This window comes from Leuresthes tenuis, unplaced genomic scaffold, assembly GCF_036924035.1.
Source record: "Leuresthes tenuis unplaced genomic scaffold, fLeuTen1.0.hap1 SCAF_19, whole genome shotgun sequence".
Taxonomy (NCBI): domain Eukaryota; kingdom Metazoa; phylum Chordata; class Actinopteri; order Atheriniformes; family Atherinopsidae; genus Leuresthes; species Leuresthes tenuis.
This window is the reverse complement of record NW_027325373.1, coordinates 7,754,506-7,778,034: the sequence shown is the minus strand read 5'-3', so window position 1 is coordinate 7,778,034 and position 23,529 is coordinate 7,754,506. Positions and strand designations below refer to the sequence as shown.

At 38.5% G+C, this 23,529-nt stretch overlaps 2 protein-coding genes across 3 annotated transcripts in view; both read left to right on the top strand.

Moving 5' to 3' along the window:
• The window catches only part of snx30 (sorting nexin family member 30), a 360,763-nt gene that overhangs the window by 137,115 nt on the left and 200,119 nt on the right, over window positions 1–23,529 (top strand). The gene's annotated exons all lie outside the window — the stretch shown is intronic.
• Window positions 1–23,529, top strand: part of plppr1 (phospholipid phosphatase related 1) — a 39,844-nt gene that overhangs the window by 4,659 nt on the left and 11,656 nt on the right. The window contains exons 2-4 of the mRNA XM_072371298.1: window positions 9,745–9,854; window positions 17,153–17,341; window positions 23,261–23,393. Coding sequence (XP_072227399.1) covers window positions 9,795–9,854; window positions 17,153–17,341; window positions 23,261–23,393 — 382 coding nt within the window. The 5' untranslated portion in view covers window positions 9,745–9,794. The remainder of the gene's footprint in view (window positions 1–9,744; window positions 9,855–17,152; window positions 17,342–23,260; window positions 23,394–23,529) is intronic.

The window sequence follows — 23,529 nt, the reverse complement described above, 5'->3', positions numbered from 1 at the left end:
GTTATAAAACAAGTGCAATTTAATGCAGTCTAGTTTATCCATTAGCATCCCTTTGAACTATCAGTAAATGCCGTACTGCATGATGAAGGAATCTAAAAAAAGAATGTTATAGAAGAGCAGTGAGCTAAAGAAATGTAACGACTTACTGTATAGTTTGAGTGTGTGTGATTTTCATGACGAAAAATGGGAGATAATTAAATTTGCCTGAAAAGAAAGGAGTCTGAGTTATGATCATGGACAGCGTAGACCGTGGGCCCCTGGGCACAGACATATGAGGCTCTCCATCCCTCCTACACAGAAAAATGACATCCCCTGCTTGTGGTTGGTCAGTGTCTGAGTTTCATATTTCCCTTACAATCACTCTGTCAGACTCAGTCTGTTGTTGTTCTCCTCATGTATTTCAAAGGAACTAATTGTGTCCTTTTCTTTTCTTTTTTATCTGTTGATTTTCCTTTTTGTCCACTGTGGTCATTTTTCATATTTTCATCCTGATTTTACATTTTGTAATCAATTCCCTTTGCATTACTTTGAGGCAAAGTGGATGCAGTGACAGAAATTGAAATAGCTTGAAGAGTGAAATGTGCCCGAAGATATTCATTTTATTTGCATTGAATTGTCTCATATAAATTTACTATGAGCATCTTCATGAAATGTAGAATCTGTGTCTGACAGATAAAGGAGAACACATTCATAAAGACAAGCTGTACATCCCAGTAGGCATAGCAGAAGTTCTTGTTTCCCAAATGAAACGCAGACATAAACCAGTTTTCTACTTCTGTCTTTTTTATCTAATATTTTCTGTGCTCTTCCCTCTCTGAGCCGGTGCCCTGCATGACGCTTGGCTCTGCGGTGGGCATTGGGTTGGAAAGATGACAGTGTCGTTTAATATTAACACACGTTTACGTTCATGCTCATGCTTGCTTTTTTGAGCAGAACGTTTGCGGTGGTGCTCCTCGAAGGACTGGAAAAATGGATGGCTGGGATTGTCAGTTCCGGGATGTTTTTTAGACTTTGGTGTTGGCAAAAGTTATAAACGGAGGCTTTGTGAGCCAAGTAATACAAATCTTTCTCTACGGTCTGAAAGAAAAAAAAAATTTCCAGGGAGCACTTTGAAGAAAGCTACAAGGGAAGATTGAAAACTATTTATAGCAGCAAAGATGCTCTGTTGGCAAGAGTGTTAGCCATGGGACATCTCTGTGTCTGTGTCTGTGTGCTGTTGTGCAGTCAGCAGCTGAGAAGGAAGAGGCACAGCAAAGCGAGATCTATATATCCTGTTATTAAACAAGCCTCTTTCTTAGTAGTGATTTCAGAAAAATTCCTTGACTAATGACCATTTCTTGTAAGCTGAGCATAGAAACCATTTAAAACAGTTACATGTGACACCATGAGTCAAATGTGGAAGCTGATTTATGTGTTGATTAAACAATAGAGAATTTCTTCACAAACCTGTGGCTTTTCGGAGCGCCCCACAGTTTTGAGTTAGCTGGTGATGAGGCTTGTTTCCATCATAGAAGTCATACAGGGAAGTATGGTATGCGTATCCAAATGGAACAGCAAAAGCTGACCTCATCTCACCGTCTGTAAAGTTGAAAAAGGCAAGTATATTTGTGGCTTTACGAAGCTGAAGATATGTCCCTCAGGTGTTGAGATGGGAATTGACACAACTTTATTCATACTGGTGCCATTTTAAATGCTTCTTATTGTCCTGTTTCTTTATCGATTCTTAAACCACACTTCAACTACCACTTAAACTACACAGGATTTCAGCAGCAACACAACTACCATGTCTTTGCCAACTCCATACAGATAATGTGAAAGAAAAACTAAACTGATCAAAAAAATAAGTAAAACAAAACTTCACAATTCCAATTTTAAATATTCACCCCTCATCTCAGATCAACATAACAATGTTACCTGACCTGCCTGAAATGTGGATGCTCTACTGTTGAAAAAGTTGCAAGCCTTTCACAAGTAATGATGTGAAAGAATGTTTATTCTCGTTCACCCTTTCATCGCCATCACTTCACTGGGCTGTGCAGCAAATGTGAAAGGAGCTGTGAGCAGCAAACAGCAGCTGTAGCAAGAGTTTCTCAGTCAACATTTAAATGGAGGGAATGAGATGATATCGCTTTCATTTTGGCAATCTCTGTCAGAGAAAAATGTGCTCACCCTGTTGCTACTTTTATTATAGCTCAGGATATTTATTTGTTGTTACGGGTGATCTGTTTGCTAGGTATGCAGCTCCATCATTGTCATCATGACACTGTTTTTGTCCAGTGCTTTACGTGTTAGCTTCTTCCGCTCCCTTTGCTCACACATGCAGTATATCAAAAACGGCTAAATCAACAGTGAAGCTCTCATTCATATGTATTTCTTCTGTCACATGGTTGGTTAAATTGGTCCTGAAACTCGGTTCATTAAGACATTATATCGGCTCATGGTCACTCAAAGAACATTTCTAGACTGCTCTTCAGTTCTGATGAAATGCCTGTTACTGCTGTGTCATCTTCAGTGAAACAAGCTATTCCAAAAAGTTAAATACAGCATCTGTAAAGTGATTTTGCCTTTGCTTACAGATCACACATTTACTTATTTGCTGTGATTCTGCTGAAGTGCAGGAGAAAAGGCCAAATTGTGGCCACATCAACAGCATGTCAGCAGTGATAGTGGGAGGAACAGACTCATTTTTCCATGTCTCGCTGCTGTATTTCAGCTCTATCTTGAACCCCATCATTGTGACAGGTAGTTCGCGCTTGGCATAATCCGGCAGAACAACTCAGCTGGAGACTAGGAGATTGTCATTCAGATGTGATATTTCTGGGCTCAATATTTTACAGCCAGCTCCTGCTGTCTCCAAGAGGAGATCAGTCACATCGAGACAAAGTCATCACTGTCGAGTGGCTCGGTGGAAGAGACACTGATGAATCCTGGCCAGGCCTGTGGACCGCTCGTGTGATGAGCTTCCCTTTGGGAAGACGATCTGATCACCTTTCATCCAACTGTAATTAACTGGCTCGTAGAACTTGAATGAAAATGCTCCATGGTTGAGATTTTTGGAACGTCTTTTGAAAATGCGATGTCCTTCGGGCGTCAGAAAAAGCATATGAAAACACATTACTTTACTGTGCCTCGGTCCAGTTGTTTATAGCTGTATAGTATATATCTGTATATATCTCACAGCTGCAAGGCCGTTTTGTTGTGCGAGAGAAATAAATTAATGTGGTGAAAACTCTTTCACACCGAGTGCAGTTGGCTTCATTTTTTTGATTTGAATCATCAGTCACAGAGCCTCCAGTGAAATCATCTGTGCTCCAGTTAAACTGTCACTATTCTTCTATTCTTGTAATCTGTTTTCTTTTGTGTTTTTGACCCCTAGAGCAGTGGAAAAAATATTCAAGATGCATAATTTTTAAGCATCTATCAAAAGACCTCCTTAGGGTTTTTGTAACACTTGGAACAATAATGGACAGTAATTTTCAACGCATCACAAGTTCTTCTAATATTTAGGCAGTCCTGATTTATTTATTTAATTTTTGTTGAGTGTGTTGGTAGGAAATAAGAGAGAATGATAAGTCACAAGAAATCACTCTCTCACAGGGGAATGTCAAAAGGTACAAACAGTGGTCTCAAAGCCAAAAAAAAAGTGAGTTTTTAAAAAAAAAAAAAATTTTTTTTAAACTTGACCTAGTCCGACTCCTTCGGTCCCTTAATGCAAACTTTGTAGCTCAATCAAGCGACAGCCTTTTCATTGCCAACATCAGGGGGCACCTTTTCCATATGTCTCAAACGTAATACTGTCTGACAAAACGGTAGAAATGGAAGGCCAATGAATTCAAAGGTAGACGGTGTAAGAACAGGAGAAAAAACAAGACATTTCCTAGTCTGTACAGTTGAGTTAGATCAACTCAATAATTATTAACTGAGCTGCCAAATCACACATTGTTGGATACAAAAGCAGTACACCTGTGCCTCTACCTCACAACCTCTGTTATTCATAATGGGAAAATACATTTCCTCACCCGCCTACTTCCAAAGGATCTTGCATACTTATGATACATGTCTGTCGATTCAATAATTTCTATGCTTCCCATTCATTGTCTTTGTAAAGATCGTTAAAATTCTTTCTGCAAGGGCTCCATTGAGATGCAGTTTCACTTAGGCTGCTCTTCATTTGCATCAATTTGAGGTGCAGGTCAGAGGGTTGCAAACTTATCTAATTATCTAATTATTTTTTGGCAACCAATTCACTTATTTATTCAGGATTTTTTTTTACCATCCAAAATGGTCAAATCTTGTATTTCTCGAGAGCTGTGTACAGCTCAGCCTCTGTCTGTTGATTTCACACACGCCCCTCTTCCATTACGACACGTACCAAATCAAACTCAAGTAGAATGCTTGTCAGACTAAACTGTTGCCATGATTAGAATTTTTATTTTTATTTTTTTCTTAACTCAAAGCAAATTCCCAAAACATCAAGAAAGCTTTTGAACAAATCTTGCAGCATCCCGTTTGGAGAAACTGGTTGAGGACAATGAACGCTAATAATGTATCTAATACAGACTTGATGCCTGTTGACACTCAGACAAAGCTTTCAAATGCACTGTTAACCTAAAATGAAGACACATTTTTTTAGCTGGCTGTTTGGCTTATGATTGCACTGTAAACCTTTTATCACAGTATAAGAGGAAGTGAACATGGAGCCCATGAGTGAAGGGGTTGGGGATTTAGTTGTAGCCTTTTTTGAATTCCAATGTTAAGGAGGGAGAGGACCTGTGAGAGTCTTTGTTTCTTGTGGGTGCTAACATGACACCTCTGTGGATGCTCAAGTAGCTTGATCTGGAGAGTTTGGAGGCTGGCTAGACGCATGGATTCTTTGTTGTGCCCCTTCAGCCATTTAAGAACTGTCTTTATGGGGGAGTTTTATTACCACATTGTGTCTGGTCTTTAAGGATGTCCAATAGGGTGGGAGCTGTCAAAGTAAATGCCATAGGAATGTCTGGAGCCCAGGTTTCCTAGCTGGATATTGAATTGTAGTGCTTTTCTTGTCAGTAATTTGAATTTTGGGGCTGGTTGATGTATTTTGTTTGCTGGGTTTTCTTGTGGTTCAGAATAATATCACAGCAACTTTGATTTAATTCTCACTTTGATGATTCTTACCCTGAACGAAAAAACCCCCACAATTCTTTAATCACTTTATCATTGCTAATAGAACCTGAAGTAAATTTTTTCCCTAAAGCAGTTGAAGCATGGACTCATCTGACCACAGAACACATGACAGATGTATTTTGTTCCATCTGAAATTTGATTTTTGGCCAGAAAAACTGTCTTTACAATTTCAGGTTACATTTCTGGATGCAGCAGTGCACTGTTTTCATGTTCTTCTGAGTCCATGTGACTATATTGATCAAGCTGGCAGGATGGATTTTAGTGCAGTGTTACCTGAGGGTTCAATAAGGTTCTCACATGTATTCAACTCTGGCTTCTGGCCTTGGCCTTCGCACACTGAGATTTCCACAGGCTCCCTGAATCTTTTCACAATATTATACAATGTAGATGTTGAAAGACCAACGATGCTACTGAAAATGTTCTTTGGAACTGATCAATGAGTATCTGATGGACTTTAAGTCAAAGTGGTGGGCCACAACCCATCCTTATTCAGAAAGAAGAAGACTTTGGTGGATGCTTCTTTTATACCTTATCATGACACCCTCACCTGTCACCAGTTGTTCTACAGATTTTAGAATCTTCCAGGAAAGTGTTACTTTTATACTCTATAGACTTTTTTTGTCTTTCTATGTGTCACTCAACTTTTTTTGAGTGTGTTGCTGGCATTTATTTAAAATTTGTTTGTGCTCTCTACATATAATTAAACTGGTATGATGAAAAAGTTTTTCATAACATTTTCCAACTTTCGTTGAAATGAGGTTTGTATTTGAGCTGCACTGAGCTGTATGAATGCACCCTTTAAACATATCTTATTTCCAGCTACCACAGTGTAAGGTATGGTATAGTAGTGCAACTAGCCCATGTGTATTGTGATTGTACAATAATGTATCACAATTTTAAAGCAGATATTCCGTCCTGCTTAACCCAAAGGGGTTTTTTTCTTTGGAGCAAGCTGCAGACATGATTGAATTTGATCCTTAGTGTTGGGTTTTAAAGTAATTTGTATGTAACAGTGTAAATTGGATTAATATGGCCATTTAACTCAGATGGCTTTTTATTTTTTATTTTTTTACCACAATTATTAGCATTCATTCCACTCTGGCTGTCTTTTCTCACCTTATTTTAATCTGAAAAGTTACTCAGTCAATGGAGGCTGATGTTTCCAATGTGTACTGGGATGGATTATATGAATCTCTAGGCTATATTTTTTTGCTAATGAATTTTTGGAGATTTATACAAGCCTTGTAAGGCATGCAAGTCTTTTTTTAGTTGATGCTTGCAGTTTCAGGGAACTGGGAGACCATCCATAATAATGGAAGACATCGTTCAACCTCACCTGACAGGTATCCACTCAACTGAAGTGTCCTTTAACAGGAGAGTGAGATGCTTCTGTTTCGGTAGTGACAGTGACTTAAGGTCTGCACTGATCTTCTTCAAAGAGAAGCAAAGATAAATCGCAACATGCTCTTTTGTGGATACAAAAAAGTACCTCGTGTTTTACCTGCAGTCACACATTCACAATGCTGTGGTGAATTGTAACTGTTGGTTTAATTTACACTGACAGACCTTTGTTTAGCTGAAACTCAAGTCAAGCACCCTCAGAGCTGTAATGCTGATTGACTGTCAGATGTTGCTATCTAATGTCAATTTGAGTAGCCAGGATGGAGTGTTAAATGAGATGTGACAGACACTTAGGGGCTGATTAGACTTGCCAACATCACTGGCTGACTGTTTCTAATGACTGAGGGAGATTGAAGTGTTTGAGGGACCAGTGAAACTTAGTGTGAGGTTTTAAATTAGGAGAGGAAATGTCTCATTCTGGTATTATAATACAACTAATAAAAGTGACTGTCATAATAGTATGCCTAATACAGTACGTTCCTCTTGACAGGGTAACACTGACATAATGTGTTAATTTGACTTTCACCAAAACGTCTATGAAATTTTAGGTATGAAATGCATATAGGCCTAAGTGTGGAATCAACTTTAACTTTAGGGTTTTCACATCCACATTTGAGTTCAGGAACATATGCAGTATTCTTTCTCAAGCAGCCAAAAGAAGTTGGTTGGACAGCACAACAGAGACAATTATCCAACTGAAATTGTACAATATCGAGCTATTCTAAACCGGACTAACGGGCCCAGACAGTGTAGTTGCAGTTTGGATAAGAATGGCATGCATACATTCAGCTAAGCTCAAATGGGCAAAGGCGCTCACATGCAACACTAAAGTGTAAGTGTATATTAGTACAGCTGAATTTGCAGTAAAGCTGCTCTCATTAACATATATAAACAGCCCATTAGGACTATGTGCCCACTTGCTGTCACTTAAACCATTTCCAGACTGTCACTCTGCTCTAGTAAAATTCTGATTTTTATAGCCGCAGCCTCATCTGACAAAACCACCATTCAGATTTCTTAAAGACAAAGTCTGTGCAGTGACTTCAGCAATACATACAAGTATGAGGATCTTCCATGGGGAAAGTTAAAAGCGATAGAATGACATGAACATTTTTGCATACAGTCCAGTTTCCCTCCCGTTCATGTATAGTTTGACAAGGACTGTGGTCTAATTAAATGGCCAAGTCAAGCTGTAGCAGTAGCTCAGCTCAACTTTGCATGTAACCATGCTGAATGACTAAAGTGATCCAGAAGTTTTTGAAGGTAAAGAAGTGGAATATTCTGCAGTGGCTGAGTCGATCACCTGATCTCAGCTCGATCAAGCTTAAGTTCATTTGCTGAAGTAAGAATTAAGTACAAAAAAGAACTGCAGACTACTGCAGTAAAGACTTTTCTTTGTGTGGCAGAGAATTTCCGAAAAAGTACCAGAAAAAACAAGGAACTGCAATCCTTAAACCCTTGCACTTTTTTTTACAAGAATACCCTTAAATTAAATTGAGACTTTAAGCCCTTAATAATGATTCAACTATATTCAACTTGAATATATTTTGGCAAACAGCTGAAAAATATGTGTCGGAGTCAGTTACGTCTGAACCTAACTGAATGTATATGCCCATGAAAGCACCTGTTTAATTGTAAAAGAGTGTGGGTAAATCTTTCAGCATCTGTATTACAACTCTAGTCTCTGGAGAGCTGGGTTGCGGTGTGAAATGTAAATTCAAAAAGAATGCAATGATTTGAATATCTCAAAAACCAAGATTTTATTCACAATAGAACATAAAGACCTATCAAATATGGAAGGTGTCACATTTCACTATGTCATTAAAAAATATTAGCTCATCTAGAATTTAATGGCAGCAGCATGTCTCAAAAAGATTGATGCAGGATTTTGTGCTACCTTGCTCCAAGAGGAGAAATCCTCTGTAGGTTTCAACATTTATTACTTTTGGAATATGTCTCAGTCAGCTCTCTAGTGGTTAAAATCAGCAGCCACTGCTGGGTGAAAGTTCATTCTCTTGTACAAAAAAATAAATGTTACAGCTGGAAATACTGGCGCCATCTTTGCTCTAACAAACCTCTTCACACTCCATTCCATGCTCGCTGCGTTCATTATTCAGGGACTGCGCAATAAGCAAACATAAGCTTAAATCGGGAACTTTATTCTTTAATGGGGAATTAATGGCAATTACAGCCTCATAACACATTTATGACAATTTGATGTGGTAGCGGGAGGGAACTTTGATTAATAGTAATAAATCAAAAAATTGCTTCCACAAATATTGACATTTATGGCTTTCCATCAACACCTACTGTAATCCACACCTCTTGTTTGTGCCGTCACAAATTTATGACTTGCATGAGCAAGAAGCCATTTCAGACTCTCATTTCGAGGAAGAAATTCAAATAACACAGAAGCTTTATCTTTTCAGTATTCTCTTTACTGTATTTTTGTTTCATCCACTCACTGATGAAGTTACTGTTCTTTGTGGGGAATGACTATGCCATTTTAAAAAAAATTTAGTTAAATAAGATGAAAGAGTCAATGCAAAGAATTGCAAAATATGATAATAGAGGCACTTCTGTGTCTAGCTTTTGTTTTGTCGTCTTATTAAAAAATCTAATATGATTAGTATTAGTATAACATCATTTCAGGACCTATATCAACATCATAGTAAAGCTGACTGATGGAATGGTATTCTGTGTAATCGCTGGGTTTTGTATTGCATTTTGTGATCTTAAGAGTTCTTGGGACACCCTACAAAGAATTTGCAAAGGAAAAATCGAAAAAGTTTGTTTTGTTTGTTGGTTACACAGTATATAAAATGTACAGTGTTATTTCCTTAGTATCTAACCATCCTAATGCCATGACGAAAATTGATGCTAAAATTTATGTTAAAGAAAAATTCTGGGTTTTCACCATGACATCCAGCTGCTATGCAGATGAAATATACCAGGGGGAAATATTCCCATCAAAAACACTGCAATCAAAGCTTATCGTAGTGAGATACTGGAAATTTCAATATGCTGACATCAAATCTTTGTAATAGAATAATCCTTCGTGCTAATACATCTTGTAGTTGTTAGTGATCGGTCGATATCTAGTCTGATTTACATGAGCGCACATCTGTCATGATCAAGTAATGAAAACTGACTCTTGATGATTCTGTGTCTTTGCAGAGTGAGCTGCTGTTAACCCTGAGAGCACAAGTATCCCGACAGGAGACAAGATGGCATCCAACAACACCCTACGCAGCTACTCCATCATCCCATGCTTCATCTTTGTGGAGGTAAGAGGCTGTGTGTGCATGCTTTTGGGAAGAATTTGCAGGTGAAGTGCCATGCAAAAGTTTGGACACACCTACTCTTCTAAAGGTGTCATATTATGCCCTTTTTAACAATTCGACACTGTGATCTTATTCAGATGTATACGACAGGCTTTCGCCAGAATATCTGTTGGTTTAAGCACAGTGGCCCATGTCTGACCTCTGGATACCTCTTTGTTAAGGTAGAGACTGTTTTTGAGGTAGAGACTTTGCAAGTGCTCAACCCCGCCCCTTTGGTGAAGTCAGCAGCTACTCCCTTATCCGCACAGCTGGATGTTGCTGCATTACAGAATTTAACTGTTCAACCAGAAAGCATTCTCAGTACAGTTGACAACAGAACATTTCCATGAGAAGCTGGCCTCAATCTTGCCGGTCTTCAGACACCCAAATATATGCTCCCGAGAACAGAAAATAGGGATTTTTCCACAATACGTCACCTTTGAAATGAATAGAGTTTAATCTGACTGCACACCAACCTATGAGGACTTAATTAAACTTCCCTTGAGTGCAGACTACTTGCTTTTAGGGTAAGTCATTGGTTCGGGTTGGGGTTAGACATTCAGTTGTGAGGGTTAAGGTACAGGCAAGAGAATGCATGGGGAATGCATAATGTCAGTGAAGCAACCCCTCAGGAACACAGAAAGAAGCATGTGCTTGTGTGTGTGTCTGACTTTATTTAGCCATTAGCACATGACCTTCTCTGGTAATTTATATGCCGCTATCCAGATACCATAAAGTATTGGAGTGAGTGGGAAGCTGTGTGTTTGTGAGCGTGTAAGAGCTCTGCAGCTTCTTCATATTTAATTGTAGTGTCAGCTGAACATTCTTAATCAGAGAGATGTCTCGGGACACTTTACATTCCTCCTCTCTATCTCTCTCTATGCGTTTTACTCTGACACATTCACACACACTTTGGTGAGGAGTTATCTTGCACAGCAGTGTCGGATGGGTTTGAACTGGATTAAATTCACGCCTCTCTTACTGCCTTTCGCAACACTCATATTTTCTGACTAACTTTATTCTCCTTTTTTGATATTGAATATCTGAGATATTGACTTCAGATGCCCACAGTTATTGATTACATAAATATAATGTATGTGACCACCTGGAAGCTTCAAGGACACTGTATTGGGGGCAGGAAGACTGGGCCCCACTGCACTTCCAACATTCCGCTATTTCCGGATGTAAAGTAATCTATGTTAACTATTATACCAATCTTAAATGTACAGCAGACATAATCCCATGTAATAATAATGATGACACTTTGAATATGCATCAGTCAACCGATTCGTCTTGCTCTCTTTAATTAATGCAATGTAGTATTTACATCTATAAGGACATTGTACATCTTGTCACTGAGTCTAATTTACATGAATTTCCATTTGTTTTAATATATCGCCCTTCATTTTCATTAACATTTACATCTGTTTTCCAATTCATAATTTCCCTGTTGTTGAGGCATTTGTCATCACAATCTCAGTATTAAATCCCATCTATATTATCTAAGATTACAGTAGAGAATAAGCACAGCTCTCTTGAGAGACGCTGATATCCCCCTGAGCAGCAAGCTTTCTTTAATTTTAATCACTCTGCTTTCTGTTCTTTTTTTTTTGTCAGTTTTCAAAGGTATCCCACTTATCTCCCTGTCTCATTTAGCCCATCCCTGTTTTTTGATGTCTGTCATTTCATCAAAGCCTCATTTCTCTCCTGCATCTCTGCTGAACCTGTTTCCTCCCTCAGTCTCTCCTTTATCCTGTTTTTCTCTTGGTGCCACACAAGCTTTTCCTCCCTTTCCTTCTTTGTCCTCCCATGTGTCGCTTTGTCTCGTGTCTCCTTGTTTCATTTTTTCTTTTTCGTTTTCTTACTCACCCTGCCTGTCACGAGCGCAGAAAGGCAGAAGGACGCTGCTGTCACATGACCAGAAGGAAGTGCTCTGATTGGAGCAGCTGGGATGTGTACTGTCGTCCAGTGCCAGAGGCAGTGTGACAGGGAAGATGTTTATTTGTGGTGATTTGTTTATTTAGACATGTAACTTGTTGCTTTTCTTTAATCTGCCATTTTATCTGCCATTTGCTGTTATAGTTGCTCTTACATTGGGAGGACAACAAGGCCGTGAGATTAAATGGTATAAAAATTAGAATAGGATGAAAAAACTGGGATAGAAAACAGGATGCTGCGACATGAGGGATGAGAAAAACAGACGGGCAGTAAGGATAAAGAAAAATTAAAACGAAGGAAGTTGAATTTTGCTTAAAGGCAGAGCCATAGAGGGAAGCTGTGAAATTTGAGAAGAAAATGGAAATACACTGATTAAGATTATTTGATTCACAAAGATGTGGGCATTAGTTGAAAAATTACTTGAAAAAGCGCTACCAAGACTTCTTTAAGGATAATATACATTATTCAACCAGTCAAAAGATTAAAAAATGTCGAAGTGATGGAAAAACTTGGGTTTTTTTTTGTCAAAAATGATCCAGTTAGTGCAAACATGTTGGTAGCTGTGTCTCGTGGATGAAGGAGCAGCGTTGGATAAATATTAGTTGAAAATCGCAAAAATGTTGATGTCATTGATATCTTTTTAAGTTTCCAATTAACATATTAAAACAGGATAAGTTTAAAGACCAAGTTCAGCTCATTTACCAGTGTGGGCTGTGAAAGCAAAAAAAGAAAGGAAATCAGGAGAGAAGAGTCTTCATTGTCACTTCAAGACAATTTTGACAACATAGGTATAATATCACGGTCTAAAGCTTGACAGGTCAGGGTTAGATGTCTATTTCTGTCAGTCTTTTTCTCCAGTCTACTAACATAACATGACAGTGAATTTAAAATCTAGGACTCTCTGTTGGATTTATATAACAGCTTTCTGGTTGTTTTCACAGTGTGAGGGAGGAGATGACTGATGGCTTTGATGATAAAAAAGATATTGAATTGAAAGGGAAGAGGAGGGAAAAAATACACAGAATTGAAGTGATGGAATTTAATTACAGAAGGTCTGTATTGTGGTAAGATTACGTTGACTGTGTTTAAGTTACTTAGAATTATAGAATAAAGACAAATGGAATCAAAATGGTAAATCTGTGCTTATGAAGAGAAAAATTTTCTTTCACAATAAAACAGGTCAGTTTGGGTGGTTTGGGCACCTGATCAGAATGCTTTCCAAACACATCCCAGTGGAGGTGTTTTTAAAGTTTCCCTCAAAGGAGGATGCCTTGGTGCAGAGCCAGGGCTCTCTGGTTGATGTGTAAGAAAACTCTTCTCAGGTAAGTGAGGTTGTCAGTGCAGAATGTGATCAGACACCGGCAAGGACCTTCCCTAACATTTATGCAGAGAAGGATGTTGAAGTGTAGAAGCCCCTCATCACAGAAATAAATGTACATTTTAAGAGTTAAAAATTAGAGAACATGCGGGAATATGAACTTAATGTTAATCAAATGCACTAACCAGATCTCAACCCAGTTGGATATTGTGGACTTTTGTATATTACAGTTTTCTTAATCACCATTATCAAACTACCACATGAGGTTATATCTTTTGGAAGATTGGTGTCTTATTTCACAAGTAGAGCTTTGTATTTGGAGTATCAATTGCAAGGCCCACTAAAATGGTTCTGTTGGCAAGTGGTGGATCAAATAACTCCTTACAAATACATTTTATCCTGGCTTTAACTTGCATCTTTACCTTTTTCACCCATCTGTAAATGGCTGCACCAGAAACCCTGCCAGACTTTAATGTAAAAAGGGTAAATAGTACACTTCAGTGTGGAAGAATAATGGCACTCTGCAATTACTTCACATCGCCATTTTATGACAGCCAGACTTGTCAGTCTGCCCTTCACACAGCTAATACAGCGTGACGCTGACTGAGGAGTGAATATAATGGAGCCATAAGGTATGCCATGTGTGAGAAGGCGACATTTGTCCAGGTGTGGAACTGCCACAGAAAGGCCAGTGAATAAAAAAAGTCACAGAAACTGGGAGCAGTCGTCAAGGCTTAGAGAGCATCTTCTGAATAGATTTGTCACACTTCTATATCTTTTTAAAATGGCAGTTACAGGACTGACTCACAACCAAACAAGTTCTGCAACAGACTGCTGACGAGAGAAGCAAAGAGTCAGAGCAAACTGAAAAAGCTGAAATTGTTTTTCTCATTTGACCTTCTTTGGTCTTTTGAAACAGCTTGATGACTCTTATCGTGTCATTGGTTGTTTATGTCAGTGGAGAAACAGAACGAGGTGGGATATAAAGGAAATACTGCGCAGAGTTATTGCTTTATTTTGGATTAAGATGAGGGTTTGTAATTGGGAAGAATATGAAATGAATGGTCCAGAGATTGCTTGATGCTGCTTTTATCTTCCAGCTATCTCAATATTTTATTAAAATTCTTTTTTTTTTTTTAAGGCACTCAGTGTATTAAAGTTAGGTTGGTGAATGAATACAACTGTTATTAGTTTGGAGCGCCAGAGCCTTTTTATATGCATTTCGACATAAACCTGACATCATTATGTGATCCTGCTGGGTATTACATGGTATTTCTGCATGCAGGAGAATTTACATATTTTAAACCTATGAATAATGCTACAAGCTACAACCGATTAATCTGCTGGAGCTTGTTTCTAGAGGAACACAAAATCATATACATCTTGTATTTCTTAGTCTGTCTCCTGAAGTTGGATTGTTTGTGGTCACAATGCATGTGAACAGTGTAAAATTGCTCTGCCCAGCATAGTATCCTTGTAACAACAGGATCAAATGAAAAAAAGTTGCTAACCAGGTAAGATATTGCACAGCAAATGCAGGAACACACAGAAATGCCCATCTGTCACATAAATGCATGTGCCAACATTGCTCTCCTGTTCTCTGTCAACACAGTTGCTCTCTTGCCATCACTGCCTAAAACCATAATGGCTATAAAGACCAGTTTGGGTCCCACACGCAAAACTGTTTTTGCTTGTTCTCCCTTGATGCTGATGTCTGATGCAAAAGCCATGTACCATATTTTGTTTTCAAAATGTATGTCACTTAAATCATGTAAAGGTATTGCAAAAGGCTACGCTGCTGATGTATGCACAGCAGTGGCAAAGGTAGTCAGGTTCCATATAGCGGCCACATTTGGAAAAGAGGGGGCAATTTTTCTCTGCACGTTATATGTACATTTAACCAGCCATTTGTTGTTTTCTGCTGAAATCCTTTAAAAATCTACCTGAAAAGAACATGTAATATTGTCTTTTCCAAATTCAAATGGAACCCTTTTTTGCCCTTTCATTGTCTTCTTTTCCACAACACAAAAATACAGCATCATTCTAGTTGTAAGAAGTGTTTGAAGTGCCGCAGTTTGTAACTTTTACTTATCTGTAAAGAGTCAAGCCTCCAATGACTGGACAGGGACATTTCAGGGGCCAGAGATTTCAGCAGCCACTGACCCTCTGACCCTGATGCACAGATAGGCCACAGCATTATTACCACTGATGGGTGTGGTCAATAACCTCGGTCACTATATTTCAATGCCACAAGGATGCTACTATGACACATACTGTCTGCCTGGACGTTATTCCAGACCACAGGGCAAACTTTTTCCTGAAACGACAAAAAGATGTTCCATCTAAATGAGGAGAGCGTGCACTATATCAATGTTTTAATGTTAATGTATCTGATCTGTAATAATCAAGCTTGACACCAACAAACATCGGATTGTGCTTTAAGAATATTTCTCAACTTTTGTCTGGTGTCATCTGTTCTGTTTTCAGTCAAAGATTGAAATGAGCTTTTCTTACACGAAGGTCCAATCCCTCTTTGGCCCCACCCCTCTATATCAAAAGGGCAAAGTGACACTTTATTGTGTGCATCAAGTCACCCTGGTGTGTCAGTGTAGATTCTCAGTCATCCAGGTCATGGTGTTCTTAAGAGTTTAAATAAGCAACTGGACTTCTTCTTGGTTCTTGAGGACGTTTCGCCGTAAGTCTTCTTCAGTTCAAGTCACCCAGGTCTTCTAGCTCTTGAATAAAGGTGGCAGGAGACGATTTAGATAGCTGGATTCCCCAAACAATTTCTACCTTGTGAGAAATTATACCTTCCAAATGACTAACCTGAGGGATAAGGCCAAGTTGAAGAACTTGGATTGAGACTAAAATGAAAGATATTTGCACTATTTTCCACAGTTAATATTTTACATATTTTTCTTCTAAAATTTTAGAAAATACATTTGTGTCGGTAAAAAAAAAGTTTGCTCTAATTGCTTGACAATTTATCACAGTGACATGGCGACACCTGGTGTTGGACTCGAGTATTACAAAAGACCGACTTGACCATATTATTTTATTAGAGCCAGAGATGGCACCAGCATTGCTTCAATGAATATGTATAAAGATTTGACAGGTTTTCAGTAAACAGAGGTTAATTAGATGTTAGATGCTATCTGTTTTTAAATCTGATAGATATCTTTGCCACTCCAGTTAATATTGAAGCTAATTTAGCATTACCACACATCATAAAGTAGTTCCAGCTGGCAGTATTTTGACTGACTAAGATGCCCTATTACTTTCACATCCAGTTCCTCTCATAAGGTCTTTATTTTATAGCTTTAAATATGAAAACATCTCATCTCCTCCTTTTGATGTCAGACAAAGCAGGCTTCCTGGAATGGTTGCAGTAGGAACACGTTAGTGGGTGAATGACACAAATGCAGCTGATTTTCAGAAACCTCATTAAAATCTTTGCTGCGCCATGTGGTGAATCCTCTATCCCACTGTGGGTTCATTATCAGTAACTAAAGATGCTATATATAAGCAATGCTTCTTTTTCTTTTTTTTTATATAAGTGTGTTGAAAACCGCCTGCAGCTGAGTCTAGAGAAACAGCAAAAGGAGGCCAGAGACAAAAGATGATGTTGGTGGGATAAAAGGATGAGGGGGTGAGGGAAGGGAGGTGGTAAGTGAAGGTGGTGTGGGGTGGTGTATGTACACAATCAGAGTTAGCATGAAACAGACTAAAAGAGAGGGAGAAAGATGCCATTTTAGAGGATTTATGTGGTTGTTTTGTATCAGATCAGTTTGACTCGTTACAGCTCAGAAGGGAGCAGAGCGAGACGTTCAGGAATCCGCTACAAAACAATTCTCTTAAAGAAATTGACTTTTTAAGTAAAACTTGAACACGGACAGCATCCAGTGCAGTGGACCTACATCTAACAACATTTTTCTCCTCTGTCTGCCTCTTCTTCACTTTTCTCCCCCCTCTTCGTCCATCTGCCCCTGGCATGTTTTTCTTCCAGCTCGTCATTATGTCCGGCACCGTGCTGCTGGCCTATTACATGGAGTGCACGGACCTCTTCAGCGTGCATGTGCAGGGCTTCTTCTGCAATGACGCTGAACTAATGAAGCCATACCCCGGCACGGAGGAGTCCAGCTTCGTCCCGCCCCTCATCCTCTACTGTGTGGTGGCTGCTGCGCCCACACTTGTTGTGAGTAGAGTTAATTTCCCAGGTGTTACACCGTAGTTTTGTCATGTGTTGTCAGGTGTGGCATGTTTGTTTTTACATGGGGTCTTTCTCCACAATCTGCACTTGCTACAGACAAAAGTAAAAAAACAAAAAACAGGGAACTTTGAGATCTGATTAGTTGAAAGAAAATGTACATCTAAATTAACATATTTTAGTTGGATATTATCTTATTTGCATGTTGAAACATAAAGTTACAGAAGTTGCCAATCATATGCCTTTACTAATGTTAGATCCCTGTACCCTAATGTAGTTATCAGGGTATCAACGTCGGGGATGTTATGGCAAATTGTGACGTTATAGTGTCTTTTTTCAGCTGATAAGTTTGGCCCTGCTTTGTATTATACCATATCTATTTCGAATCACTGTGTCATGTCTTTTAGTATGAAACGTCATGCTACATGTGGCACCAAAGTGTGAAATCTTAAAGTCATGCCAGAGGGGCAGCACTCTTTCATTTTGTTTTGACTGCATTTTAGAAGCAATGGTGTGATTTTTGCTAACACGTTGACTTGTCGTGGCATGTGCAACACAGGTGTAATTAATGACGTTAACGAGCCATGGCAGTGAGTCAGCACACAGAGATGCAGGGTTCTGACACTGAGTCATTAATGTGATTAATTACAGCTGTGTCACTTGCTGTGACATTATTAAAATGTTAACATTATTACAGATAATGAAATAAAAGCATAGTACATGATGTTATTAAACTGAGGAAGTGTTGTAGATGTACTGTGTACACATTTATAACAGTGCTGATTTGAATATGTTGTGTGGGAGGTGCAGCGATCAACCACCAGGTGTCAGCTGTGCTCCGTGCTTGTTCCTTTTACCCAGTACACCAGACACCATATGTCTCTGGGCCCCTGGGCCAGCCTATTATTTAAAGCCACGTCACAAATTTTCTGATTGCCTTGTAAGGGGTCATGCATTTGTTTACATAATGTTAGAATTTTGTTTTTCACATTAGAAATGGGGCACATGGTTCTGGTTCAGCTGTTTTTAAGATTCTGCAGGTAATGCATTGATTTTGATCTCTGGAAATGGCCCATTATGTCATTTGTCCAAGAATAATAATTTAATGTGTTAGCAATCCCATTCACTGTAATACGTGTTGAACTATATTGAAAGTTTTGTGATTTTTAACTATGGGATCCAAAGCACAACACGGTAGACTGCATCAACTTTCCTCTCAGCTTAATTGTTGTTCATAGGATTGATTCTCATTTTGAATTCAGATGAATGTTGGTGGCAGCCTTCGTGTTTCCATTTATCTGTTTTAAAAGGCATTCTACCAAAAAGTGAAAAAAATGTAGTCTTTCGCTGGTAATGTAATACTGCAGTGGTGATGTATAAAAGCAGTTAGTTTAGAATTTGCTGAATACATGCATAAAAGTGCACAGATTAACATTTGATTAATAAAGTAACCATGCATTTCTGATACAGTTGCACATTGTTTTTAAAAACTTTCCATGATAAGCAGAATCATATAGTATGCATGCACTGTATGTAGAAAGTATTTGTAAACCTGTGGTTGGAACACCTGCTAGTCACTTCACTAATGGACTTTGATTATAAAAATTGATACAACTCTTTGAAATAGAGTGATGGAAGAACTAACAGCAGTGAACTGCACCCATTTCCATATCCTAGGTTTCACCACCTTTCCAAGCACCTTTACAATTTCAAGAGGCACTTAATCACGAATGTAATTGTTAAAGGTGTGTGACTCCTGGACACACACCACCTGTTTACTTGTAAGGGGTTATTAATGTTCTGCTCTCGTTTGTTGCTCTCAGGCTCTAAACATTGAGGGGTTTTAGAAGTATGACAGACGGAAGCACCATCAGTGTATCGTCACTTTTATTACATAGATAAAATGTGTTCCATAGCTTGTATTTCCTTCCTATAGGTAAGTGTTTGTTGAATCACCAGACCACCTAAAGCTCTGATTGGTTGTGATGTAGCTTATTTACAACTGAAGTGGTGAAAGAACATTGGTCATACTCTCTTGCACCGTTTACCTGCATTTTAAATGCAGCAATTCTTTATTAAGCTTATTTTCTGGAAATATTTTTCTTCTTCTGTTACATATTCCACATGTTCAGCACTGTACAGAAGCTTGGAGCCACCCCTCATTTCTTCATATTTTATTTCTAAGCAGCCAGACTTTATTGTAATCTATTAAGGTCATGAACAATAGTTCTCCAGGCTTTCTGAAGGTCTTTGAAATTTATTTATTTTTTTATTTTTTGGGACATTGACTGCTTTTTCACTTATTTTCAGCCCAGTCCTTCTACTTGACCATTTTCAGAGGAATGTTTTTTGTTTGTTAAGCCACTGACACTGAACTAAGAATCATTCTACTGTAAAAAAGGGCAAATATCTCAAGAAAGGAAGCTGTGTTGTATCTAAACCTAACAGACAAGTTGGAAAATAATCAGTTTTAGATGGTATATTTAGGCACTTTGTTATTAGCAGCCTGTACCTAGATAATTTATTCCCATTTATTTAGTCCCATGTTCAAAAACTGCAAAGAAAATGGTTTGTAAGACTGATTCTTTCCCATATTTCTGTTCTTTTTCACCTTTTTTCTCTCACTCCGGCATATTAAGCTGTATTATACCATATCTATTCCGAATCGCTGTTTGTGTCCTTTGTATTACAAAGTCTCTTATCTGTCCGTATGCTGCCCCACACTTTTTAACTGCGCCCTTCAAGAGTGCTTTGCCAGGTGCCCAAGCTCAACTTGATACTTTATATATGATATATATATATTGCTCAGTCTCCATATGCCTCATAAAACAGAGAAGCAGGCAATCAGAATTAATGATGACTAGGCTGAGATGTTGGCCAATTAGCACAGAGGCAGTAATTTAAAGTGTTCCATGTGGCCTGATCACCAGGAATCTGTGGAGGTTAGATGGGGGGTATTCATGCAACAGTCGACAAAAGTTTTCAGCCATAAACAGACAACAAAGTCAGTCTAATCACATTCACAGCCAAGATGATGGCAGTTAGCGTGACGTTCTCACAAAATGCAGATCGAACAGAGTCCATGTCGATGTTGTGAACTGTCGAAGATTGTAACCACCAGGAGCCTGTTTCTGTTTCTCAAGGTGAACTATTGCAAAATGTGAAACTCCACTTCTTTTAATGTGTCAACTTAGAGCAAAATGTCAATATCACTGGATCATTAGGAAGAGATGGTTTACAGTGTAATTTAATTTAAAGAAATGTTTTTCCTTTTCTTTTTCTCCCTGAGTAGTATGTAAACCCATGTTGAAATATTACAAAGAATTCAAATGCTGGAAAAAATGCAACTAAAACAGAATGCAATGATTTGCAAATAATTAAAATAAATAAATAAAAAAGAAGGTTACAAACATAATGTATCAAATGTTTAATTATTATTGTTTTAATTAAAAATGTCTACTTTTTAAATAAATTCCAGTAACTCACTTCACTGAAGCAACCCCTTTAATATAAAGTGGTTACAAAAAAAAATAAAAGATTAAAACTTAAAAGAAAAAACACCCGATAGCACAAAAGCGGGCTTCTGTAAAGCACTATGCTGAATTATACACATATACAGGAGTGGGAGCAACGTGCTTCCATCTTATTCAGGGAATGTCTTGCATTAGCAAGAAAATGTCTTACCACATTCAGCATGTGTTGGTGAAAATATCCAGCTGGACTAACAAAAGTGTTTGGGAGCTTAACTGGCCTGCCTGTAGTCCATGTCTGTCACCCATTGAGGATATTTTGCCTATTATGACACTTGGAATACGATACAGGTGACTCTATCTAACAGCCAGCAGCTGAAATCCCATATCAAGCAAGGATGGGAAAACATTTTGCTTTAGACTCCTCAGTTTCCAAATGCTCACAATATGTTGTTAAAGAGGAGGTGATGCAACACAAAGGTAACCTTTTTTCCTAAGTTTTCTGAGAGCTAGCATAAAGATAATTATTTTGCCATAGTTTCCATAGAGGACATAATTTTAATTTACTGTCTGCGCGAAAAAAAAAATATAGGGATGACGTGAAAAGGTTTTTACTAACACTATGCAGTTTCTTCATCAGAAAGTATTGTACACTTGGGTTTCCAGTCACAACTTTAAATTGTTCAGACGTTCATGCTGGGAAAACTATGATTCAAAATGTCCTATGAGAACCTATAAAAGCAGTGCTATGAACTACAGTATGCTGTAGTTGCTGCTGTGCAGACACAGATAAGACGGGGTATTGATTCCAAAAGTTGAAAGACAGGTTTCTGTGGTCTGACAGCACCTTATAACCAAGTATAAAGGTTTGATGTCACAACTCCACTACTATGACTTCCTCCCCGAAGTAAAGGCATGTATGTTAGCTGAACATATTATTATGAATCAGTCGTTGGTATTAGGGTCGGGGTCAGAGTGTTAGCATGCTTGGTTGTGTCTGTGATGGAATTGCAACTTGTTCAGGGTGAACCCCACTATCACTGCCTTCTTGGGTAGACTGCAACCCTTAGATGGTGATAGATGGATGTAGGCACACTGTGATGTTACCCATTGATTTGTGGATTCAACTCTTTGAAGCTTAGAGTGGCCTTCTTGGTCCTTTCAAACTAAAAATCATCAATCACAACTTGTCCCATCTTTATGCGTACCCAGTTTTAGAGTAAACCTTCCCTTCAGATGGGACCATAACTCACGAAATGCACATCATGCTCTATTAAAGACTATTTGTGGCTATTGGGATCATTAACTCATTTCAGTATGGAGAAATCATGTGGAGCAAATACTGTTTTTTACGATGAAAATTATTAAATGGGAATAGGACGCCCAGGCTGCAGACACTGGTGGTGTTACAGAGATGGTTAAGATATCCGAGAGAACCTGGATGAGTAGAAGATCGGAAGATAGAGGGTTGCAAGAATGATGGTCAGAAAGGTCGAGTGACATAATTACAATATTTAAAGGACACGAGCTGAAGGCTTCATTTCAGACATTTCAAAAAGATTATTGGGTGGGAGCAGTGATAAATGGATGGATACTTGCTTATGCACACTAAAAACAAAATGGTCTGTCAACTGTACATGATGTACTTCCCTGTATGGCCTACACAAACTACAGTTTGTTGTGTAACAACCAACATTGAATCGCTAATAAATTGCACAATAGAGACGCATTTTTCTGTCTTGATCTATAACTCACCACTTTTGTAACTGTAGAAATATTGATCCACCTTCTAAGTTCTTATGGTCCAGACAGAACTGAATCCAGTGTTCAGTCTTATTTATCCAGTATCACAATATCAGCAAGCCATGCTGCTGCTGAGAGCCACAAAGAAGTGAAAATATTTGACTTGCATTCATAAAACCATTCAGATAGGGGGAAAAAATAGTACATAAGAGATGGAAGAAAACACACATCCTGAGGCTGCAAACAAACTCTTTTATAAACAGAAACACACACACACACACACACACAGATATCAAAGGCCAAACCCTAATATGCATCATGCATGCACACATTCATACTTAAACAAACATATTTTTGCAACAGTGTGTATTGCCCAGGGCAGTTGGCAATGACTTCCATTTTGTGTGTCCAGCAGCAGTTTTTCCATTAGACTTGATCTAATGTCCACTCTATATTGGAGCTGAACAAAGGCTGCATTAGTACACTGTGGTATATGTACACAGGCCAGACTGGGGCAAAATATTCCTCTGCCTTCTATCAGGATGTCAAAACTTGACTTTTTTTTCTCTGTTTACTTTTCTTTTGCTCTTTCTGTTAGTATCTTGACCTCTGGATCTTTCTGAATCTTTTCCCTAATTCTAGTTCCTTCTCTGGCCTTTTCTGTTAATCTGTGTGTATGAATGCACATTTATAGATCTTCATCGGAGAAGTTTCCATGTACGTGATGAAATCAACGAGAGAGGCTCTCTTGGCCCAGGAGAAAACCATAGTGACGGGAGACTGTTGTTACCTGAACCCGCTTATTCGCCGCATCATACGCTTCATAGGTAAGATTGCAGTCAAGCCATGTATATTGGGGCCACTCATGTCAATGGAACCAGGCAGTAACTCACAACAGAGATGTTTACATCAAAATATGTGTGCATGCCCTAAAACTTTACTTCATATGTCTTTATACAACAG